Here is a 22,640-nt window from a genome sequence, read left to right as displayed (position 1 = left end):
AAGGCCGGGATCTATAGAGATAGACTTTACTTAAGGCGCGGTCATACCTAAATATCAACAAAAATTGGTTTCTTAGGGAGTCGATTACAACATAAGGCAATGAAAATATTCCGACGCAAAATACATTGCACAAAGAAGGATTTAATGATAATTTTTAACCGAATAGAATATTTATATATAATTTGAAATATCCAATAAAAAATTTGGAAGTTGCTTCCCAAAAATAAACTTTGGAGTCAAAAATCTCCGAATTTAAATCCATCACAATATTCTTTTTTTAAAGAATTGAATAGAATTAGTACTTTTCTAAAACTTAAACCGAACAATTTTTCAATTTATTATGTAAATTTTGAATAAACAAAAGAAAACCAGTAAAATAAATGCCCGTTTGCTTAGCTTAGTCACATGATCAACACAATTAATGTAGGGTTGGTTGTAGCGTTTACAATCCTAGTCAGTCCGCGCCTTAAATAAGATACGAAATAGCATTAAGGGTAAATGTATAATAAAGTCCCAGCCACTGTTCAGGCACTATCTATAAATAAATATAAATGTTTTATTAAAAAATGGCTCTGTCGTAAATCCTATTACTCCACAGCGGACAGCCTGGGACTAGATTATGATTATTTTATAGCGATAGAAATGACAGTACAATATTGCATATTTCATTAAAAAACACGCAATAAAATACACTGGGAGAGTTTCTTGCGCCGCTTCTTCTCTCTCAGAGCGCCATTTGTTTCCGATGCGGTAGTAGTATCTAGAATATTAGAAATGACATCAAAAAGAATTCTAAAGGAATTAATTTTTTGCATTTTTAGGTCTTTTAAAACTTAGCTGACTGCAAACTTTGCATTATTTTTGATTCCGTTTTTATAGTCATTTGACAGCTGAAAATATACTGAGCTTAAGATAAGACAGCCCAATGCAAAAGTAAAGTTCGCGTTTTATCACACTCAGTTAAGATTTACGTAAGTGAAGTCTAAGTACGCTCTAAAGATCTCGGACTTTACCAGTGGGAGGCTCTTTCGCACAGGATACCGTGAAGCAATAACGTGTAAGCATTACTGTGTATCGGTCTGAAGGGTGCCGTAGCTACTGAAATAACTGGGCAAATGAGACTTGACAACTTATGTCTCAAGGTGACGAGCGCAGTGGTAGTGTCGCTCAGATTTTTTGGGGTTTTTCAAGAATCCTGAACAGTACTGCGTTGTAACGGGCAGGGCGTATCAATTACCATCAGCTGAACGTCCTGCTTGTCTCGTCCCTTATTTTCATAAAAAAGACTTTACTTATGTAAGACTTAGCTTAGTGTAAGCTTTGCATTATCTTCGATTTCATTTTATAGTCATTTGAAAGTTGAAACTATGCTGAGTTTTTGCTAAAGCAGCCCAATACAAAAGTCAAGTTCGCTTTTTTTTACATTTAGCTAACGGCCGTTCCCAATATTCTGTCTATCTCTTACATGAGATAAAAATCATAACTATAGTTGACTTTTCTGTCCCAATAAACTTATCGAGGGTAACTCACCTTATCCGTTCACGCTGTCTGTCAATGGGACGACGTATAGCTTACCAGAGATAGAAGTTTGTATGGAAATTGCAATTCACGCGTTGGGACGCGTGAATTGCAATTTCTAAAGGCGATAAGAATGACTTATCGGGTATATTGGGACAGCTTCATATTGTTAACAGCTAATTACTGACAGTAGAAGGTAGTAATTTATCTATATCTGTAGAAAGTATATTGGGAACAGCCGTAAGAGAATGACACTCTCTTGGAAGCATTCATAATCATGCACAAATGTATACACACACAAACATATTTTATATTTATTCTCAATAATATAGACAGTAAAATGCAATGATATAATTAGTTAAGAGTGGTGGGGCAGGAGACTCATAGCACAGGTTCTACCTACTTTAAGCTCCTGTCTCCCAACTGTAGTCTAACATTTTAAGAATATGTATTACTGTACTTTTGTGACTAAACTGCTACAAATGTGGAATGAGCTTCCTTATGCGGTGTTTCCAAGACGATACGACAAGGGTACCTCCAAAAAAAGCGCGTACACCTTCCGTAAATTCCTCTGGTGTTGCAATAGAATATAACTTTAAGCTCCTCTTCCATACGATAGCCAAGATACATTTTCAACGACAAATGATTTTACCCAGGTAAAACCGAGCGACATAACTAGTTTGTAGTGGAATGTAGGATGTAAACAAAACAGATCAAATAATTAATTCACAATGTCAGGCATGTCGCAATATCAGAAGATGTTTTTAAACCTAGCAGTGATTCATATCTACAACGCTTCTTCAACGAAATTCCAAGTTTAAATGTAAACATAATTTTAATTTAAAAAATCAGAGAAAAACAAGCCCTGATGGTTCCGTAGCGATTAAAACACTAACAAAGATTTAGTTAACGTAATATTTCCTAACTAACAGACGCTGGATGGACCATTCAGACCACAACAAGGACAGACCGCATGAAAGGAGGACCGATGATATTAAAGAGATTGACTTTCCTTTATATAAGAGGGGGCAAACGGGCAAGAGGCTCACGCTTCCCCGGAGAATAAACAGAATAGGAAAGTCCTAGGACCAAGAGTGACGTAAGAGGCTACTAACGGCATTTACCAGTGGGAGGCTCCTTTGCTCAGGACGCCAGCTAGATTATGGGCACCACAACGCTGCATATTTCTGCCGTGAATTAATCATTTGTGACACGAAAATGTGCGAGGTTTTTGTCCAAGAAGAGGGAGAGAGCGATTGAGACCGATTGAGAGAGAGTGAGAAAGGGTGAACGAAGCATAAAGCACATAGCCATGGAGAAAGAAAAGGGAGAGAGCAAGAGAGAAAGGTAGATCGAGAAAAATTACATGTTAACGAATACATCAATCAATAGATTGATGTATTCGTTTAGTAGTTAAATATTAGAACTTTAGTTGGCATTCTGTCCCATAACGTCTTGTACCAGTTAACGACGAGACGAGCAAGACGTTCAGCTGATGGTAATTTATACGTCCTGCCCATTACAATGCTGTACCGCTCAAGATTCTTGAAAAACCCAAACATTCTAACCACCACTACAACTGCGTCACGTTGAGACATAAGATATAAAGTCTCATTTGCCCATTAATTTCGATAGGTACGGCGCCCTTTGGACCGAAACACAATAATGCTTACACATTGCTTCACGACAGAAATAGGCGCCGTTGTGGTACCCATAATCTAGCCGGCGTCATGTGCAAAGAAGCCTCCCACTGGTAAACTTTAAATAATCCAACGGCTTGCCCGGTCTTAAACATAGCGGGTACCGCTACCTAAAGAGCTGGTAATGCTTGTTAGATTCGCATGCTGTGAGAAAGAATTAGAAGTGGTGAGACGGTATGATGACATATAACACGGGTAAACACTTTTGCCTTCAATATATTCTAGGCGCTAAAAGTGGGTTTGGTTCACACGTGAACAATTTAGATTTATTTTACATATTTTATTCCGGTAGCTTATATATTTAGTTGTATTCACTATAATTTATCTCTCTTTAACAAGCTTTTATTAGCTTCATAAGTATGTTATTAGTATGTAGCGAAAACTTTGAACATAATTTTCAGCCACTTAAAAATATTGGATTGAATTGAAACTTTGCACACTTATCAAGCCCTGTTGACAATACATGAATTTGAACAGTCTGTGCCACATTTATTAGCTTGGTTTTATATCTGTTTGGACGTGATTTTCGAGCCCTTTATAACCTCTAATTATTTTTTGTATGATACGCGGTAGTATCTTTGTACCAAAGACTATGGCGCGTGCTAATTCGTATCCACGACATTATCTTCGTTTTAAGACGAAAATATCAAAAATTAATAACAGAAAAACACTCAAAAATACGCTAAACCAAACAAAAATGTAGAAAATAGAAAATTTTTACAGGCATAAACTACGATTAGTGTGATTAAATAACAAACAACTAACGTAATTAAAAACGTGGCAGAACATGAATTTGAACAGTCTCTGCCACATTTATTAATGAATTTAAAGATAAATGATTATAAATTAGAAGAAGTAATTAAATAGACATGCCTCGGTCAAACAGTAGCATTTCAGGGTTGGCAAGACTTAGAGATAGAAAAGAGGATACAACTAGAATTTAATAAATTTTGCGCACTGAAACATATACTCAAAAACATAGACGTTCCTATCAGCTTAAAATCGAAACATTTAAAAGCTGTATCACTCCCTCTCTAACACATGGCTGCAAAACTTGGACGCTCTATAAACAACAAAGGAAGCTCGCAAGACGGTAATAATATTGTTCTACCAAATCTAAAGTATTTCTACTACTACTAAAAGTATTATCTATACTATTATAGTATAATAGCTGACCCGACAGAGGTTGTTCTGTAGATAATAAAAAAAAATACTGTTTTATAGGAATTTGTCAATAATAATTCAAAACATCAAGAATTATTTCTTAAAAAATGCTCCCTGTTGTTATAATGAAATTGTCTCACAGCGGAACTGTCAAACCGTGCGTTACAAAATTCTCTCATAGAAAATATTTACATACAAAACAAACATAGAAAATAAAAATAATTATCGGTGCCAAATCGAAATAAAAATATCCTATCTCTCAAGTTGGATCAAACTGCACTCCATGAAGTAATCCCCATTAAAATCCGTTCATTAGTTTAGGAGTCCATCGCGGACAAACAACGTGTCACGTAATTTATATATATTAAGATTTTCATTTGTCAACTCAACCAAACGTCAAAATTCTGCAGAATACTCATCTCCTAAGAATTGACGTACGATCTTGTTACGAGAATACGCATCATTCGATTTCCCTAAATCATAACGTAACTTCATAATAATCGCAGTTGAACCGCCAATTTGTGATAGGAGAATTCGAAATTTAACTTTTTGTGATAAGGTCGCGTCGATCCTATTCTCGTACTGTTAATAGGGCTACAATACTTGAACTTGAGTACTTTTCCCTTTTAAAGGAGCGGGTCCCTAATTTATATAATATCAAACACCATTCCCGTTACAAGGCAATCTTTGAAATGTCAGTGAGTCACAATCCTCCATCGGAATTTGCTTCATGTCAGATAGCCGCAAGATTTAAGTGCCCTTCAAAAAATATGTTGTTTATTTGTGGTCAGGTAATATTTCTTTGGAAAATATTACAACATCCGGAACAAGATTGAAGTTAAATGTTAAGTTCAGTTTCAGCTCTCTCTGTTTTGCGTTTTTTTTTATTGAAGAGGAGGCTAAAATGAGTGTACGGGTCACCTGATGTTAAGTGATCACCACCATCCACATTCTCTTGCAACACCAGACGAATCACATGAGCGCAACCGTCCTTTAGGGAAACACCGCACAAGGAAGCTCATTCCACAGCTTGGTTGTACGTGGAAGAAAGTTCCTTGAAAACCGCACTATGGACTACCACACATCCAGATGGTGAGGATGATATCCTAATTTGTGGCATGTCGTGCTAAGGTGGAATTCGGTGGCGGGAATCAGGTCCAACAGCTCTTTGGAACACTCATCGTGATAAATGCGATAAAAGACGCACAATAAAACGACCTCTCTTCGCAACGCCAAGTGATCTAGCCGTTAACAGAGTACTGGGTCCCCGATAATTCGAGCAGTTCTGCGTTGCACGCGGGCAGATGGTTCGACCTGATACTATTAAATGATTCCTAAGCATCATTTACCATCAGATAAAAAATATTATTGTATTTGCTACAGCCTCACGGCGTAACAAATACACTGGGCATAAAGTAATAACTGAGAATAAACCAAGAATATGCAATATATTGACTATATCGCTGACAACACTGTCAATACAATGATTATTATGAAGTTTTCCGAATGTCATACTATTTATATATCTATTATTAATATGTTATTATAAGTAACTGATAATTAATCCGCCAAAGCTTAGATATTTACCTTGCCCATGACCTTAGATCAACGGTGAACTAAAACCAGATCCATTATCGTCTATGGATCTACTGGGGCTTTCCCTAATATGATGATTTGCATACAAATAATTATTACGTTCATTTATATATTTACATAATAGCTTGTCATATGTTTATAGCTATTGTTACATCTAAATCTTCTTCTTCATGACACTCTTGGCAGAGCGGTCGTGGTCATCACGAAGTGATATATTTTGAGGCAGATGTGATTGAGAAATATGTAGGAAGCACTATGTAGTGTTTTGGTACCAGGTGATCATAGTTGCAGAAGAGATTGTGTTAAGTATGACGCGAGTATACTTTAATATATTCTGACGTCGTGCGCACGACGTATTACATAGATACCAGGAGAACATAAACATGGTAGCGGTGATAGTTATGTCTTTCATAGCGGTTGAAATCATTGGTCATCCTAGCAACATGTACCAGGACTTCATATGCAGTTTAGACGTTCATGCACAATGCAGGATTCACTTATGACATGAGCATTCGCCACTTTTCCCTGCTGGCCGACAGTCTGGTACACTGGTTCAATGGACCGCCCACAGCAGACTTAATTGACCTTCCTCGCACTCTGGTGCCCTCCACTTTGCCCTGCACGACAAGGCGCTCAATGGACTCACACTCGCGCCGGGTGACGTGTTCAAAGAACTTTAGTATGGAAATCTGTACTCAAAAAGAAAGGCGTTGTTTTATGCCAAGTTCTTGCAGGTCATCTAAATATACTTCAGCTACCAAGCCTCTTATGTCTCTCTTATATGTCTACTGAACCACAACCAATGGACTAGATTTCAATTACCTGGTAAGTTTACTACTTATACAACACTACTATATCGATTTCTGATAACTTTCGGTCTTATTAATGACATACGGAAGCTTGAATTATCGTTAATAGACTCTTGTTAATATTTTTTATTCATAATCGTATATAAGAGCTAAATCGCTCATTGTCTCTTCGATAAAGCCGTGAAGCTCTCGATATCAAAAAACATGGCCGACATCGATCAGTTTCGAGCGTTTCACCGTACCTTCCACCGTAACACGAGAGGCATCACTGCAGCATCGCCGGGATTTTAAGAGATTATATATATATACTAGCTGACCAGACAGACGTTGTTCTGTACATAATAAATAAAATACCGTTTTTGATGAATTTGTCAATAATTTTTCATTGTAACATAATAATATGCTCCTTGTTGTTATAATGAAATTGTTTCACAGCAGAACTGTCAAACCGCGCGTCAAAAATACTCTCACAGAAAATATGTCCAAACAAAACAAATATTGGAAATAAAAATAATTATGGGTTCCAAATCGAAATAAAAACTATCCTATCTCTTAAGTTCGACTAAACTGTACTCCATGAAGTAATCTCCATTGTAATTCCTTCATTAGTTTAGGAGTCCATTGAGGACAAACATTGTGACACGAGATTTATATATATTAAGATATATAGGTATATAGGTAGATAGACCACCTTTCCTGACGACTGTGATCGTAATGATATTTACTATTTATAATTAATTAATTTTAATAGATAACTTAAGATTATTTTAGTTAATTTATATATTATTTATTAAGCCATCCTATATTACGTTTATTTATTGCCTTATGTCAAGCTATGAATAAAATCTCCGACTCACCTTTAAGTTATCTGTAAGAGATCGCTTACTTTACTTACACTATTGCCTTCCATTACTCTTATGTACAAATTACAGTAATAATCATTATTTTTAGTGCAATAAAGAGTTTTCATTCATTCGTAAATAATGATATGATGTCAAACTATCATCAAATTCATTTCTGTCAGTATCGAATGACGTTACTTTTTTACTGTCAAAATACGTAAACATTAACTTATACAGATAACATTAAAACATTCATTTAAATTAATACCTTATTTCGTAGCAGTAATGTTCAAAGTCTATTGTAAACGCTCATTAGAAGGACGGACGCGAACACTAGACAAAAACATCTTGTTTTAGCTATTGAAATGTAATTATATAGCAAATTGCTAAAAAAAATTAAGTATGTTACACAATTTAGTTAATGTAAAGCGACATTTATCTAAAATACGACACTCATCCTTTTGAAATTTGGATATGCTGTTATTTGGACAGTTTTTCATTGGACACTGTCATTGCGTGGCGTTGTATTCAAAGTGCGGTCGAAACACAGCTGAAAGAAATTTCTGCCTAATAGAACCTTTTCAAGATTTTCCTTTTGAGAATTTTTGAGCGTGTTTATAAGTCTAGATGTCTATTGTATTGTACAATGTAAGTTTGGACCAAGTCAGGAATGGAATATTTTTTCCAGTTATTGCTACAATACAGACTTAAACATGAGATGGAAAACCCTAGCTTATAATAAACACATTTCTTGACTCATATTTTCTCCGAAACTTTCAATTTGTAACAATGTTACAGGTAAGGTCAACCATATTATTAGGTACCTTTTATAGGGTTAAGGACATAAATACAAAGTTTATCTCGGTATTGCGCAGAACAGGCTTACAATATATTGATTGGAAATCTTTCTTTCCGCTTCTAACGTCATTGTATTTTAGTACGCTTTAATTAGCTACATATTATATTTGATTTCCGACTTGAAAATGTCGGATTAAAATCGAAATTTCGTACACTTATCAAAGACAGATGGCAACGATATAATTAAAATTTTTAAAGGGAAAACTTCGTAAGCTTCGTTGTGATTTGAAACACGATGAAACGTAAAAGCGACAATAAAAAGAGACACATAAATTAAATAGGATTTATCGTGGGAGAAAATGATATAGAAAGCATTATACAGTGTTTTAGTACCAGGCGATCATAGTTGAAGAAAAGATTGTGATATGACGCGAGTATAGCTTAATATATTCTGACGTCATGCGCATGATGTAATACGACATAGAAACCAAGAGAACAAAATAGCAGCGGTGATAGTAATGTCTTTCATAGCGGTTTAAATTATGTGTCTTCCTAGCAACATGTACCAGGACTTCATAGGCAGTTTAGACTTTAGAGGTTCGTGCACAATGCAAGTTTCACTTATGACATGTGACCTTTGTACGCACGCAATTTTTTTTTCTCATTATTCTTAACAAGATCTTCGGGATTAGCGATTTTTTATGTCCGATATTGTATTGTGTATCTAGTATTGTTATTGTGTCACATACCAATTGATAGATAAATACCACTGCTTATTTTTATTTATTTTCAAAGACACGGTAGTTTCCAATTTTTTATTTATTTATTGATTTTAAAGGAACGAACATCTAGAATAAGAATGAACAGACACAAATATTCAAATTCAAATTCAAATATTTTTATACAAAATAGGATTTAAAATACGTCAAAAACTACCACCCATTCAAAAGAGACTGCCTCAGACCTGAGAAGAATGGGCGTAAGAAACTCAGCGGGCTTTTTTTTAAATATAAAATATGGATTACAATGTAATATTGTACAATAAACATTTATAATTAAAGAGCCTGAGGGTGTTCGCTTTATTCCCAGTCCGTGGTGTCATTAAGAAAATCGTTTATGCTATAAGAACCTTTCCCACACAAACGTTTTTTAACAATTCTTTTAAATTTCGTAACACATTTGTTTTGTACATTTTCTGGGACCATATAAAGGACTTACTAACTCGACCCAACCGAGTAGTAGGCATAACAAGTTTATGTTTGTTCCTCGTGTTAACATTATGAATGCCACAGTTTCTAGAAAATTCCTCAATGTGCTTATGAACATACAAAACATTATCGAAAATGTATTGAGAAGCAACATTCAAAATGTTTATTTCTTTAAATTTTTCTCTTAATCATTCTTTAGGACCTAGGTTATAAATCGCGCGAATAGCCCTCTTCTGCAGCACAAAGATAGTATTAATATCGGCCGCACTGCCCCATAACAATATACCATAGGACATAATAATATGAAAATAACTAGAGAATACTAATCTCGCCGTATCTATGTCAGTTAACCGTCTAATTTTCTTAACCGCATATGCTGCAGAACTAAGCCTATTCGCCAATCCTTCAATACCCCCACTGCAATTTGGAATCAAGAGTAATGCCAAGAAATACAGCAGATTCCACTGGTTTTACCACCTCTCCATTCAATAAAATATTCGCATCTACATTTTTGACATTTGGCGCGGTGAATTTAATATATTTGGTTTTATGACTATTTAACAATAAGTTATTGGCGCTATAAAATTCTAATAAACAAATAATAATTAAATCTAAAAGACTCAAATAGTCCCGTAAATTACTTTACAAAAATAGAAAAATATAAGCTTAGAGAGTAAAGACAGTCCTTACTATTTCAATAACTGCATGAAAGATTTACATATGAGTTTCTAGCATAAGTTGTGCGTGAATATTTCATATAGAGTTCAGTAGTTTTCGCAGGATAACCGAAGGAATAATGGCTCTCCATTTATAAGTATAGATAATATAATATACCAATTATAATTGAATCAGTCCATTTTAAGGTTACATTCTCAGAATCCATAATGAATTGAACCTTCAAATATTTTAAACCACAAACGATCAAGTTTATTCGCGCTTTAGCGTAAGTTTTTAGTTTTTAAGTTCAAGTTGCAAGTGGCACACTAATGTGACCTTAAAGTGAACTTTTAACCCCTAACGAACGAACCCTTTACGAATAAATAGAATATTCGTAATACGAACAATTCCGCCAATCAATTGATGTAAAAGGGCGCGGGTACTGAATGTTCATTGGTCAGTTAATAACGATAACATGTTGTGATTGGTCACGACACATCACAACATATCGTTAACAATCGCTATTGGCTAATATTGTGTTATAGATTCTGTGTTTGCAATGTGTTTTCTGAAACCATCTATTGGCTACAAGTTAGATGATTTTTTTACCTTCGTACATGATATTATAACACAAGGCAATTTTTTTTTTGTGAAATGTACTTTTACTAGTGCCGACCCGGCAAACGTTGTTTTGCCATATAAATTAAGTACCCTTTCTCGCTCATTGTATGAATTGTGATATGTAATGAAATGTTATTAACTTAATTAATTAATTAACTCTCGGGTTCGAATCCCGGTAGGTGCAATCACTTATATGATGAATATGAATGTTTATTTCCGAGTCATGGGTGTTTATTTGTATATATGCATGTTTTGGTAAGTATACTGTATTAAATATGTCGTTGTCTTGTATCCATAGTACAGGCTATACCTGGTTTGGGGCAAATAATTTGTGTAAGAGTGTGCTATTATTAATATTATATTAAATACTTTGTATTGTGAGTATATAGGTATTTATAAGACAAACAAATTTAGATTTCCGATGAATATCATAAACTAAAACTTGCTCCGCAACATGCTACATCTTATGGTACAAGTATTATTCCGATCGGTTTAGTAGTTTTTACAGTATAACCGACGGAAAAACCGGCTGTCCGGCGACTCTTTTAGAAAGTCGTTTGTAAGTACTTACTGCCAGTGGTGACAATACCTATAGACTCACGTAGGCTCTCCTATGTGAGACGAAGGCTTAAGCAATTAACCTCAATATAATTATAATAATAATATCTGGTAGGAAAAACGTTGAGGTCGTGGAATTTAATGGTGTTTTTCCGCAGTTTAATATGATTAGCGACTATAAAACACTGTGCATATAAATATCTAATTAAAAGCGTAGATATGAAAATTCCCACTGTGTCATTTAATCATGAAAAAACCTAGAGGTCGCGTTTAGAAAGGCACCACCTTCTTTGGAACGGGAGTGTAGTTTGATTCCCGTTTTTCAATGGCTAAGCACAATGTCACTTCTTCTTAATCACTCTTACTTATGCCACAGTAGACATATATAACAGCACGGAAACTGCCTACCAACGTTCGAAATGACACACACACTCAAACATGCGCATCTACTAGGCCCCTAAGCGGTTTTGGCGGTGTTGCAGTAGCGAGTGGCGCGTCAAAACAAGTGTCACGTTGTTATTTGTTTCCGCGATCTGTTTGCCAGCGTATTGCGTGGTATACGGCTGTTTGAACTCGGCTCCATCAAAACTCCGGTTTTCGTTAAACTATAAACTAGCATAGTATATTAATTCAATTCAATTCATTAGCTACTTACATAAACGAAGGCGAACCATCTGAAAGCAAATGACAAGCAACAGATATAAAGGCTGTTATATCTGCAGATATCCTGCAGCTAACCACAGAGATTTTGAAAATTTGTTGTTAATTAAATTGTTTTTTACACGCTTTATATTAGCTTCACTTGTATGTTTGTAACCGACTTCTTTGGGCGCGATTTTGACCCACTTTAAACCGCTAGATTTCGTTCAAACTTTGTAGATTTATCGAAGACCGATGACATCATACTAATTTGATAAAACTATTCAATTTTTCAATTGCAAAATATGATTTTTGTTAATTTATATAATTTTTAAATAAATAAATCACTAATAAGCGCCATCTAGTAATTTATTGTAAACTATAAAGGAAACGCGCGACATGTCAAGACAGGTCCACAAAATGAAAGTATCTAATTCGTTTAGAAGCGAATAGATGGCGGTAAGCTTATATTTCCATTATAAATTATTAATGCGTGATTTAACTGAGCTATTTATTATAATAGCTAGTTCGGGGATCTCGGGCTAGCTGAATTAAGTGATCATTCAATATAACTAAAATATTTTATTCGCAAATATTAAAATCCCTTCATTCAATCTAAAAAAAAATAACTAAAAAATGAAAAATAAATAATAGTTTAAAAAAAACTAAAGAACACGCTTTACATAAAATTCAACTAAAAATAGAAAATAAATTTAAATTGAAAATAGTGTAAAAAAATATTATATTATATTTCATTATATAAAAAGCGTGGGGTGCTTCTTAAGATATTATTAAAATAATAATTCTTCTGCATCCTGTTCTCTTCTAAATCCGTGTTGTTTAGTTTTTTTTTAAACTATTTTCTTTAATGACAGTAACGGACGAGACGAGCGGGCAGACAGCTGATGGTAATTAATACTCCCTGCCCATCACAATGCATTGCCGCTCAGGATTCTTGAAAAACCCGAAAATTCTGAGCGGCACTACAATTGCGCTCATCACCTTGAGACATAAGATGTTAAGTCTCATTTGCCCAGTAATTTCGATAGCTACGGCGCCCATTAGACCGAAACACAATAATGCTTACACATGACTGCTTCACGGAAATATTAGGCGCCGTTGTGGTATCCATAATCTAGCCGGCATCCTGCGCAAAGGAGCCTCCCACTAGTAAATTTGTATCTGAATTGTCTCTTCCTTTTATTTATGATCCTCAAATAATAGTTCTGACTTAATATTTCACCTTAAAATAAAATATTTTCTTTTAATATATTATGCGGGTGATTACGGTAGTCTTATATATTTTATTTTATGCGAAAAAGCCTTACTGCAGCGAAACGTTATTTGTCAATATTTATTAGATTACTTCGCGTCCGTGTAGCATGGTTTGGGAGCACAGGTTTGGGACAACCTGTATATTAGCATGACAACCTGTATACGCAGCTTTAATTATTACTCACAGATATAATTCACAAGGGAGAAAGAAAACGGGTTTGCTTCTGTACATAATATATACTAGCTGACCCGGCAAACGTTGTTTTGCCATATAAAGTATAATTCACGCGATAGTTTTATAAGTAATAAAATATTGGTTATATTATAGCCTGTACATCATTTTGTTCTATTGTCAATAGTTTTTGCAGCGCACGCAAAAATAGGTTTTCGATTTTACACCTTGTGTTACAAAATAGCAATTTTATTACTGAACCCTAATTCTGAAAAAAAAAACATAGCCTATAGCCTTCCTCGATAAATGATCGACGAAAAATAAATCGACTACCCAACACTGAAAGAATCATTCAAATCGGACCAGTAGTACCAGAGATTAGCGCGTTCAAACAAACAAACAAACACTGCAGCTTTATAATATTATTAGTATTAGTATATATTAGTATATTAGTATTTATTAGTATATTAGTATAGATATGCACATTCAATTTAGATTTTTTCCGACCCAAATTAGTATTTATCGGGCGTAAAGATGTTTTTTATTCAAGACCACTTTGCAGATCATTTAGTAGTAAAAAAAATTGTCGTAATGGACTTGACTTTGATTTTATACGTCCACTTGAATTTCATTAAGCATTGACAAGAAAGTGGAGATGTTAACCAGATGGAGGGGCAACGTCACTCAAAATTCATGAAAACCTGAAATTCTAACAGAAATCGCGTCAAATATAGATGTCATTATCAAAATCGCACATGAGTAACAAAAAATATTAGACTTTTTAAAGAGAATATTTCTTTTGGCGCACCACACAGTTAGTAGTGTAAGTTAGGCTGATACGTCACGCTCTGAGGTGAAAGGCTCCGTCGCGCTGTGGGGTGAAAGGCGCAGCTAACTTTTCTCTAGATTTAGCATGTATTTGATTATTCTTTGTGATTATTTTCTTATTAATATTCCTTCGTTTAATTCTTATTTTAGTTATCACGAACCCAGTGTGTCCTTTGTAGAATACAAAAATAAAAAAAAACATGATTTTTATGAATGAAATAAATAATAATATTCATTTATGATTTAATCTACTACCACGATCCACGATAATACTACATATATATATAATGAAAATGGTCTTTGTTTGAGGCTCAATCACGCCTAAAGCACTGAACGTATCCACATGAAACTACCACCATTTGATGCGAAATTTATCGTAGACGGTTTATGAATACTTATTTTTTGAATTCCAAGGTTTATTCCTTTTAAAATTCACCCAGCAAAGCGGGCGGGAACGGCTAGTTTACTATATATAAATATAGATAAATTGATCGCGATTGCTGATGAAGTTATTCTTTCACACAATTTTTTCACAAGTTTGAAGTAAAATTAATTGTCAACGAAATGTTCTCAGCAAGGGCACAAAACCTCCCATGAGGAACTATACACAGGATATCCTCAAGTACCAATCTCATGTTTAACTTGACACATATTCCTTCACAAAACGTAATTATAAACAGGTTTTCATCACCTACTTCTCAAGTACTACTAGTTACTGACAAGCTTAAATTAAAAAGTAATCTCGTATCTAGTGAATAGTAAATGAATTTAGAGAACTAACGACAATACAAGTCCAGAATGAAACTTACAGCCCAGTGGTTAGTGACCCTACTCACTTAGAGAGTCACCGGGTCCGAATCTCGGTAGGTGCATGGACACGAATATTTGTGTTTCAGATTCATTTTTTTTAAATGTATTTATGTATCTTTATGGTCTTGACTTGTCGAATGCGAATTTTGAGTTATTAACTATTTGGTTTGGTAGACTTTTTTATGTAACTAACGGACGAGACGAGCAGGACGTTCAGCTAATGGTAATTGATACACCCTGCCCATTACATTGCAGTGCCGCTCAGGATTCTCGAAAAACCTCAAAAATTCTGAGCGGCATTTCAACTGCACTCGTCACCTTGAGACATAAGATGTTAAGTCTCATTTGCCCAGTAATTTCACTAATTACGGCACCCTTCAAACCGAAGCACAATAATGCTTACACATTACTGCTTCACGGCAGAAATAGGCGCCGTTGTGGTACCCATAATCTAGCCGGCATCCTGTGCAAAGGAGCCTCCCACTGACTTGTAACTTCAAATTCAAATATTTATTCAAAATATTATACTAAATCACGGTCAATCTAATATCACTTGGCGTGGTGTTTCCAGGAGAAAAAATCTCGTACAGCTTTCTAATATGCCGCTCGCTCAACTCTTATGTGATTCCTTTATTATTGTAAGATTGCTTTCGGAAGTGATCACTTAACATACGTTGAACCTGAACATCTCTACTGTGCCCGAACGCTCCTATGATATAAAGGTACAGTTGATAAATTGTATTTTTTTTTATTAACGCGAGGTTTATACATTTAAATATAAAATTTAAAAGAATTAACTTACATAAGTTATGTTAACTAAAATTTTAATAAAAATGTAGCTTTTACGCAAAATTTATGTAAAAAATACAGTTACAAAAACCTACACGCGTTTTAATTCTTTGAAAGTGTATAAAATATGTTTAATTCAACAATTCATACCGTACTTAGCGTCAATGTTGCAAAAAAAAAACTACTTTTATTATAAACGATCAATCAAAGTTTTATAATATTCACTGTTAATTGACATCTATCGACACAATATGTTGTAATTAAAAGTACATAAATAACTTTTAATTTTATCGATGTAAGACACGTGTCCTACTACAAATACCGGAATCTTGAATACCTTGTCTTGCTAATAAATACTGAAACAAAGAAAAAAAAACTCCAATTACAAATAACATTTATTATTTTTACAGTATGTTAGTTTAATACAGAAATATAAAACAATTTAAAATATAAAAAGCTTATCGAAGTGGTGTCCAATGGCTGCAATACAGTCCTTTAAACGTTGAGGCCAGTTATCAATAGAAGCACGCACTCTATCGAAAAATCTTCACTGCCAATCGTACGGATTGTTTTAGGAACTCCAAATTATTATTGCAAAGAGCAAGCCGTACTCTGTAAAACTGACCATAAATCATAATCCAGCGGATTAAGATCGGGACTAGACTAGACTAAGGCCAGTCTTCAGCTCTCATGTAGTCCGAAACGTTCGTTTCCAACCAAGAGTGCGTAGACCGAGCTTTATGACCCGGCGCCGAGTCTTGCTGGAAGGACCATTCTTGGCCCAAACTTGGTCAAACATGGTGTTATTAAGGGGCTTCACTACCTTCTCAAGAATGTTATCTTGATGCACTTGTGCCGATGTTTGGATACCTTTTTTTATAAAAGTATGGCTCGGTCACTCCTTAATAGCTCATACCCCACCAAGCGGATTATGATTTATGGTCAGTTTCATTTCCAACCAAGACTGCGTAGACCGAGCTTTATGACCCAGTACCGAGTCTTGCTGGAAGGACCATTCTTGGTTATTGAACATGGTGTTGTTGGTGAAAGGTATCTTTATACACTTGTGCGGATATTTTAATAATCTTTACACAAAAGTTTGACTTAGTCACTCCTTCATAGCTAGTACCCCACCAATCCATCACTGAGGTCGGATAGTGTCCACGTTGCATTCTCTTGACTAATTGGGAAGCTTCCTTAGAGCTTTAAGCATAAATACAGTCATTTTGTTTGTTAAAATGTTTCTCAGTTGTAAAAAAATTCTCATCCGGAAACAATTTTTTTCTGTGACCTCCCTTTGCGTACCGCTTCAGTTGTTATTTCGATTTTACCACCCTATTCTTTTTTAAATTATCAGTTAAGTAATTACCAGTACGTCTCTTATAGGCTGCACGTCCTCAGTCTTTTCAAATACGCGACATGGATCTAGGTGCTATCTTCATCTCTTTTGCTGCGTATGGAGAGTTTTAAAAATTGCATTTGGCTCTATACTTACTTTGTGTAATGCAATCACAGCGATTCGGTTCCCTTTATCACCCCACTACATTTTAATATCGCAAAATATTGTACAATTGGCGCCAAAATGGGAAAACTCAATGAGCATTCTCATTTTGGCGCCAATACAGAAGTTCAAATGTAATATTTTGTTTATTTTTAATTGTGACAATATTTATGGCCAGACTAAGTAAAATAAACTTGGAATAAAGTTATACTTGAAAATAAGCCAAGAATAAGCAAAATGTTTACAAAAAGTCATTTTGCTTATGATTGGTTTATTCGGAGGTATAACGCTTCCCGCATTTATATGCACGGCTGCTTAAAATTCGAAAAACTTCAGAACTATCAGTGTTGTCAGCGATATAATCAACATCTTAATTTTATTCTTAGTTCATTGTCAGGTATTACTTTATACCAAGTTTATTTGTAAGGCCGTTGGAGTATAATTTAACGACTTCATAGCATAGACAATTTTGCTATTTTTAAACTAAATTTAAGATCTAACTTAACAAGACTTAAGATCGTATATCTAAAGGTGACGAGCGCCATTGTAGTGCCGCTCAAAATATTTTGGCACAATCACACAACTAAACCGCCACCCGCCAAATTTAGGTAACAATTATTTTAAGCGCACAAAATTAAAATTAAATGTTTTCGAAGTACCCTCAATAACTAAGTGAATTTCGTTATTTCTGTCATAAACAACGTATCGTTATAGTACTGTGAGTGAAATGTGGTCGTTCAATGAATGCATATTTATCAAAACATTGTACCTTAAATATGTGGTTTGTCAAGAAGTGGTACTGTATAATATTAAATCGAAAATATATAGCAAAAGTGAGTATATAACGGTGTACTTAGTTACATTTTGTGTTATTTTGCATGAGGTATGACTGCCTTCCTTAGAAATAAATACCTAATTAAATACCCTTAGATAGATCATCCTGAATCTAAATATCAATGTTTCCAAAAATATAGTATGCAAAATATTTATTCAAACTAAGAAATCTTATAACTATATTCACAATACTGTGATTACATTAAAATAAAACTGATGAATATGAATGTTTGTTTCCGAGTCATGGATGTTTATTTGTATTTAGGTATGTTCAAGTAAGTATATTGAATTAAATATATCGTTGTCTGATACCCATAGTACAGGCTGTGCCTAGTTTGGGGCAAGTATTTGTGTAAGAGTAAGGGTGTTAATATTATTTAACTATCATTAAGGGGAAGTGTACCAAGAATACTGGAAGTATTTCGTTGGATAGCTAGGCTGATCCGTTAACCGAAATAGCTGCCAGCGCTTGGGTTTCCAGTAGACCTATTAAAACGCGAAGGTGGTACTTTGTACACTCTCCTTGCCTCTGGGCCTGTATGTATGTATGGAAAATGTTTATCTGTCACAGTCATACAAATACCAAATTGAAAACTAAATCGTCAAAAAGTTTCATATCGGTTATTGAAATGCAAAAAACAGGAACTGGATTTAAGTATCAAAAATCAAAACCACAGAAACGTTTTTTTTTTATTTATTTATTCATTCAAATAGTCACACAAATTATTATACAACAGTAATTTCAGTAAGTACATAAAGGACATAATAGGATATGACTTTACGGTATATAAAGCATTTACAAGTGTGATATACCAACGTTAAGCAATTTATATATAATTAACTAACTGACCCGACAGACGATGTTCTGTTCATGAATTTGGTAAAATCCGTTCTTGTCTTTTATCTACTAGGTGAAAGGAATATTCCTACCAAATATCAAGTCTGTCTGCCTTATGAGTCTAGAGATATGCTTATGACTAGACATTATTAGACAAATAAAGAGTTATACAAAAATTATGATAGAAATGACTTAATTATATCTCTATTAATAAAACAGAGAATTATAAATATAACAACATCAATATAATAATTATTTTTTAATATTTAAGTTAAATAATGACGGCGCCTATTTCTGCCGTGAAGCAGTAATGTGTAAGCATTATTGTGTTTCAATCGAATGGGCGTCGTAGTGAAATTACTGGCCAAATGAGATTAGACAACCTATGTCTCAAGGTAACGTGCGTACCTAATTGTAGTGCCGCGCAAAAAATTTGGCCGCAAGAATGCTTAGTGGCACTGCATTTTAATGGGCAGGGCGTATCAATAACCATCACCTAAACGTCCTGCTCGTCTCGTCCCTTACTATCATAAAAAAATGAAGATTATGGGGGTCTGTACCTATTGTGGTGACTGAGGAATAAAATTTCCAACTCTTTTATTTTTATAATTTATATTTTTTACTAGTTATATATGAAAATCTTTTAGCTTAACTAATAACTTCATTCTTAGATAATTTATGCGTTCAGATGGAGTCTCTTCTTACCACAACCGATGAAAACAGGCCAGGTATATTACTTTAGTGTGCGTGACAAGCTTTGTCTTACACTTGAGATTTGTATTTCGCTTTGTGTTAGTTTTCGTGCATTGCAAAAAATAGAGGGTAACTGTCAACCTCAATTATTTTCGACGTTTTTACAGCTGCCACTTTTTCTGGCAGAAATACTTTTCTTGATGTATAAATGATCTAAGACTTCAATATGATATTAGTAGAGAATTTACAAAGTCACTGTATAAAGTTCCAATGCTAAATCAACATAAACTTTGTTTTATTCTGTTGAGTTTAATTGCATGTTCTAAACTCTAAGGTATTAAAAATACTCACATAATGTTAATAGTTCCTATAAACTCACAAACTCTCAGAGACATTAAAATATTTGAATACAATGAATAATTAATTTAGGTGTGTTCGTTGATAACAACAACTTTTCCTTCAGCTTTTATGCAAAAAAAAAAAAATTATGAACTGAGACAACCGTTCGAGTGACGAATGTAAATAAAGATATAAAAGGCATTTATTTTCTCAAAATGCATTCCTTTAGAATTCTTTTTGATGTCATTTCTAATATACTAGATACTACTACCGCTTCGGAAACAAATGGCGCTCTGAGAGTCACAATCTTTTCAATAAAAATTTACAATATTGTACAGTCATTTCTATTGCTATAAAATAATCATAATCTAGTCCCAGGCTGTCCGATCACTTAGATATTCAGATGTGGAGTAATAGGATTTACGACAGAGCCATTTTTTTTATAAAACATAATGCCTAAACAGTGGCTGGGACTTTATTATAAAAGTGTATACATTTACCCTTAATGAACCCTTATGTATCTTATGAAGCCTACTAGAATTAGTTACAAGCAATCCCTTATTTCTAGTGTTATAATAATGAAAATCACTACTAAAAGCTAATCTTGGTGTGACTTGTTCAACCTGAGAGGTTGTGGCTCCATCTCCAACCCCAATAATTGCATATTAGGAAATTGACTTGATATGTTGCAAATCTAAACAGTTTGTAATTTGAAAACAAAATTTCATGAATGATGCGGGACTCGAACTTACCACCTCTCGTGTTAGGTGCGAGTTGTCTGCCAACTGAGCTAACCCTTCGAGTGACGTATCGTCATAAAATCAAACATAAAATAAGTGATTTTATATCCTATTTTGAATAAAAATATTCGAATTTGAATTTGAAAATGTTATTGCATTAATTGTCTTGTCAGTTCTTATCATACGACAAAAAATACCGATTCTTTTTGATGTATTTGAAAATTAATGATTTTCTCTTTTGTTCCAGGTCGACTTGCAGTGATTACCTTCAGTATATGTACAGTAGTTCTAGGTGTAGTTCTATCCTTTGTGCCTTGGTTAGATTATATTATATTTAGGGTAAGTCTAATTTATATTAAACATTTTTGATCTAGTTAAAAATACAATGTACTTTCGTGGTATTATCGGGGCTATAGTTACCTCAAAAATTGCAAATTTAAATCTATGGAAATCATAGTAAGATTTAAATAAAACACTTTAAAAGGATTAAAACAGGTGTAATTGTAACTGTTAGATTTTTGCGTGAGATCTCGTGGATCGAGATCACACTCGCGTTATAATCCTATATAAGTGTTTTATTTAAATGTGTAACACTCGCGTTAATCCAAGAAAATTCAAAGTAAGATGTTTGTTTATAGAAATGTTCGAAATGTACCTACATATATTCATTACAAGCGCTGGAGGTCTATTTGACCTGTACTTTCCCCGGGGCGTAAAAAGATTAGGGGAGTCCCAGGCCCATGGGGGTTTCGCATAGGTTAGTGTCGAGGACCGGAGGCCATCCCTTACCCCCACCCCCTCCCCCCAACAAAATATGAGAGCGGTCCATAAAGAGATATTACCCCAGGAGGGTACCGGCTCTACCAGAGCCGGAGAATCCCTCCCCGAGCACTCTCGCTCGGGCTGCCCTTCGTATTCTGGGGTGGGCACAGAACCGCGCATGACCGAGGACAAACGAGGCAGAAACACCACGGCACCCCGCTCCACGCTCAACGTGGACTTTTGCAATATCAGGGGAATTCACTCCAATTTAAACGCCGTCCACCACCACCTTGAGACGGCGCAGCCGGCCTTGTGTTTCCTTACGGAGACGCATATATCTCGACCTAGCGATACGTCATATTTAACGTACCCCGGGTACAAAATTGAGCACAACTTTTTGCCTCATGCCGGGGTATGTGTGTACGTTAGGGAGGATATCTGCTGTCGCCGTCTCGGCAATTTTGAGGGTAGGGACCTGTCTACTCTCTGGCTCCGCGTAGATTTAGACGACCGCGTCCGTATCTATGCGTGTGTCTACAGGTCCCATAGTGGTAACGCAGAAACCGATCATCTCATGGGCTGCGTTCAAGCGGCAATTGACGACGTGCTTGCACAGATCCCCTCCGCTGAAATCGTAGTCTTGGGTGATTTCAACGGGCACAATGCCGAATGGCTTGGATCACGTACCACAGACTACGCAGGGCGATCTGTGCATAATTTTTCATTGGCGTATGGTCTGTCCCAATTGGTTGAGTGGCCAACGCGGCTCCCGGATGTGGATAGCCACATGCCGTCCTTATTAGATCTTCTGCTGACTACACATCCCGATGGTTACCAGGTCTTTGTCGACGCCCCTCTCGGAACGTCCGACCATTTCCTGGTCAGGAGTGTAGTGCCTATCCAACGCCAACGTCGCAGACGCCACCAGCGACCCGCCGCGTTTGGCACT

General features: G+C 35.2%; 1 protein-coding gene across 1 annotated transcript in view; it reads left to right on the top strand.

Moving 5' to 3' along the window:
* Positions 1 to 22,640, top strand: part of LOC126980181 (scavenger receptor class B member 1) — a 169,494-nt gene that overhangs the window by 111,698 nt on the left and 35,156 nt on the right. The window contains exon 3 of the mRNA XM_050829787.1: positions 21,177 to 21,268. Within this exon, the coding sequence (XP_050685744.1) occupies positions 21,177 to 21,268 (92 nt within the window). The remainder of the gene's footprint in view (positions 1 to 21,176; positions 21,269 to 22,640) is intronic.

This window comes from Leptidea sinapis, chromosome 5 (genome assembly GCF_905404315.1).
Source record: "Leptidea sinapis chromosome 5, ilLepSina1.1, whole genome shotgun sequence".
Classification (NCBI taxonomy): Eukaryota; Metazoa; Arthropoda; class Insecta; order Lepidoptera; family Pieridae; genus Leptidea; species Leptidea sinapis.
The sequence above is the reverse complement of the archived record's forward strand: the minus strand, read 5'-3'. Positions and strand labels throughout refer to the sequence as shown.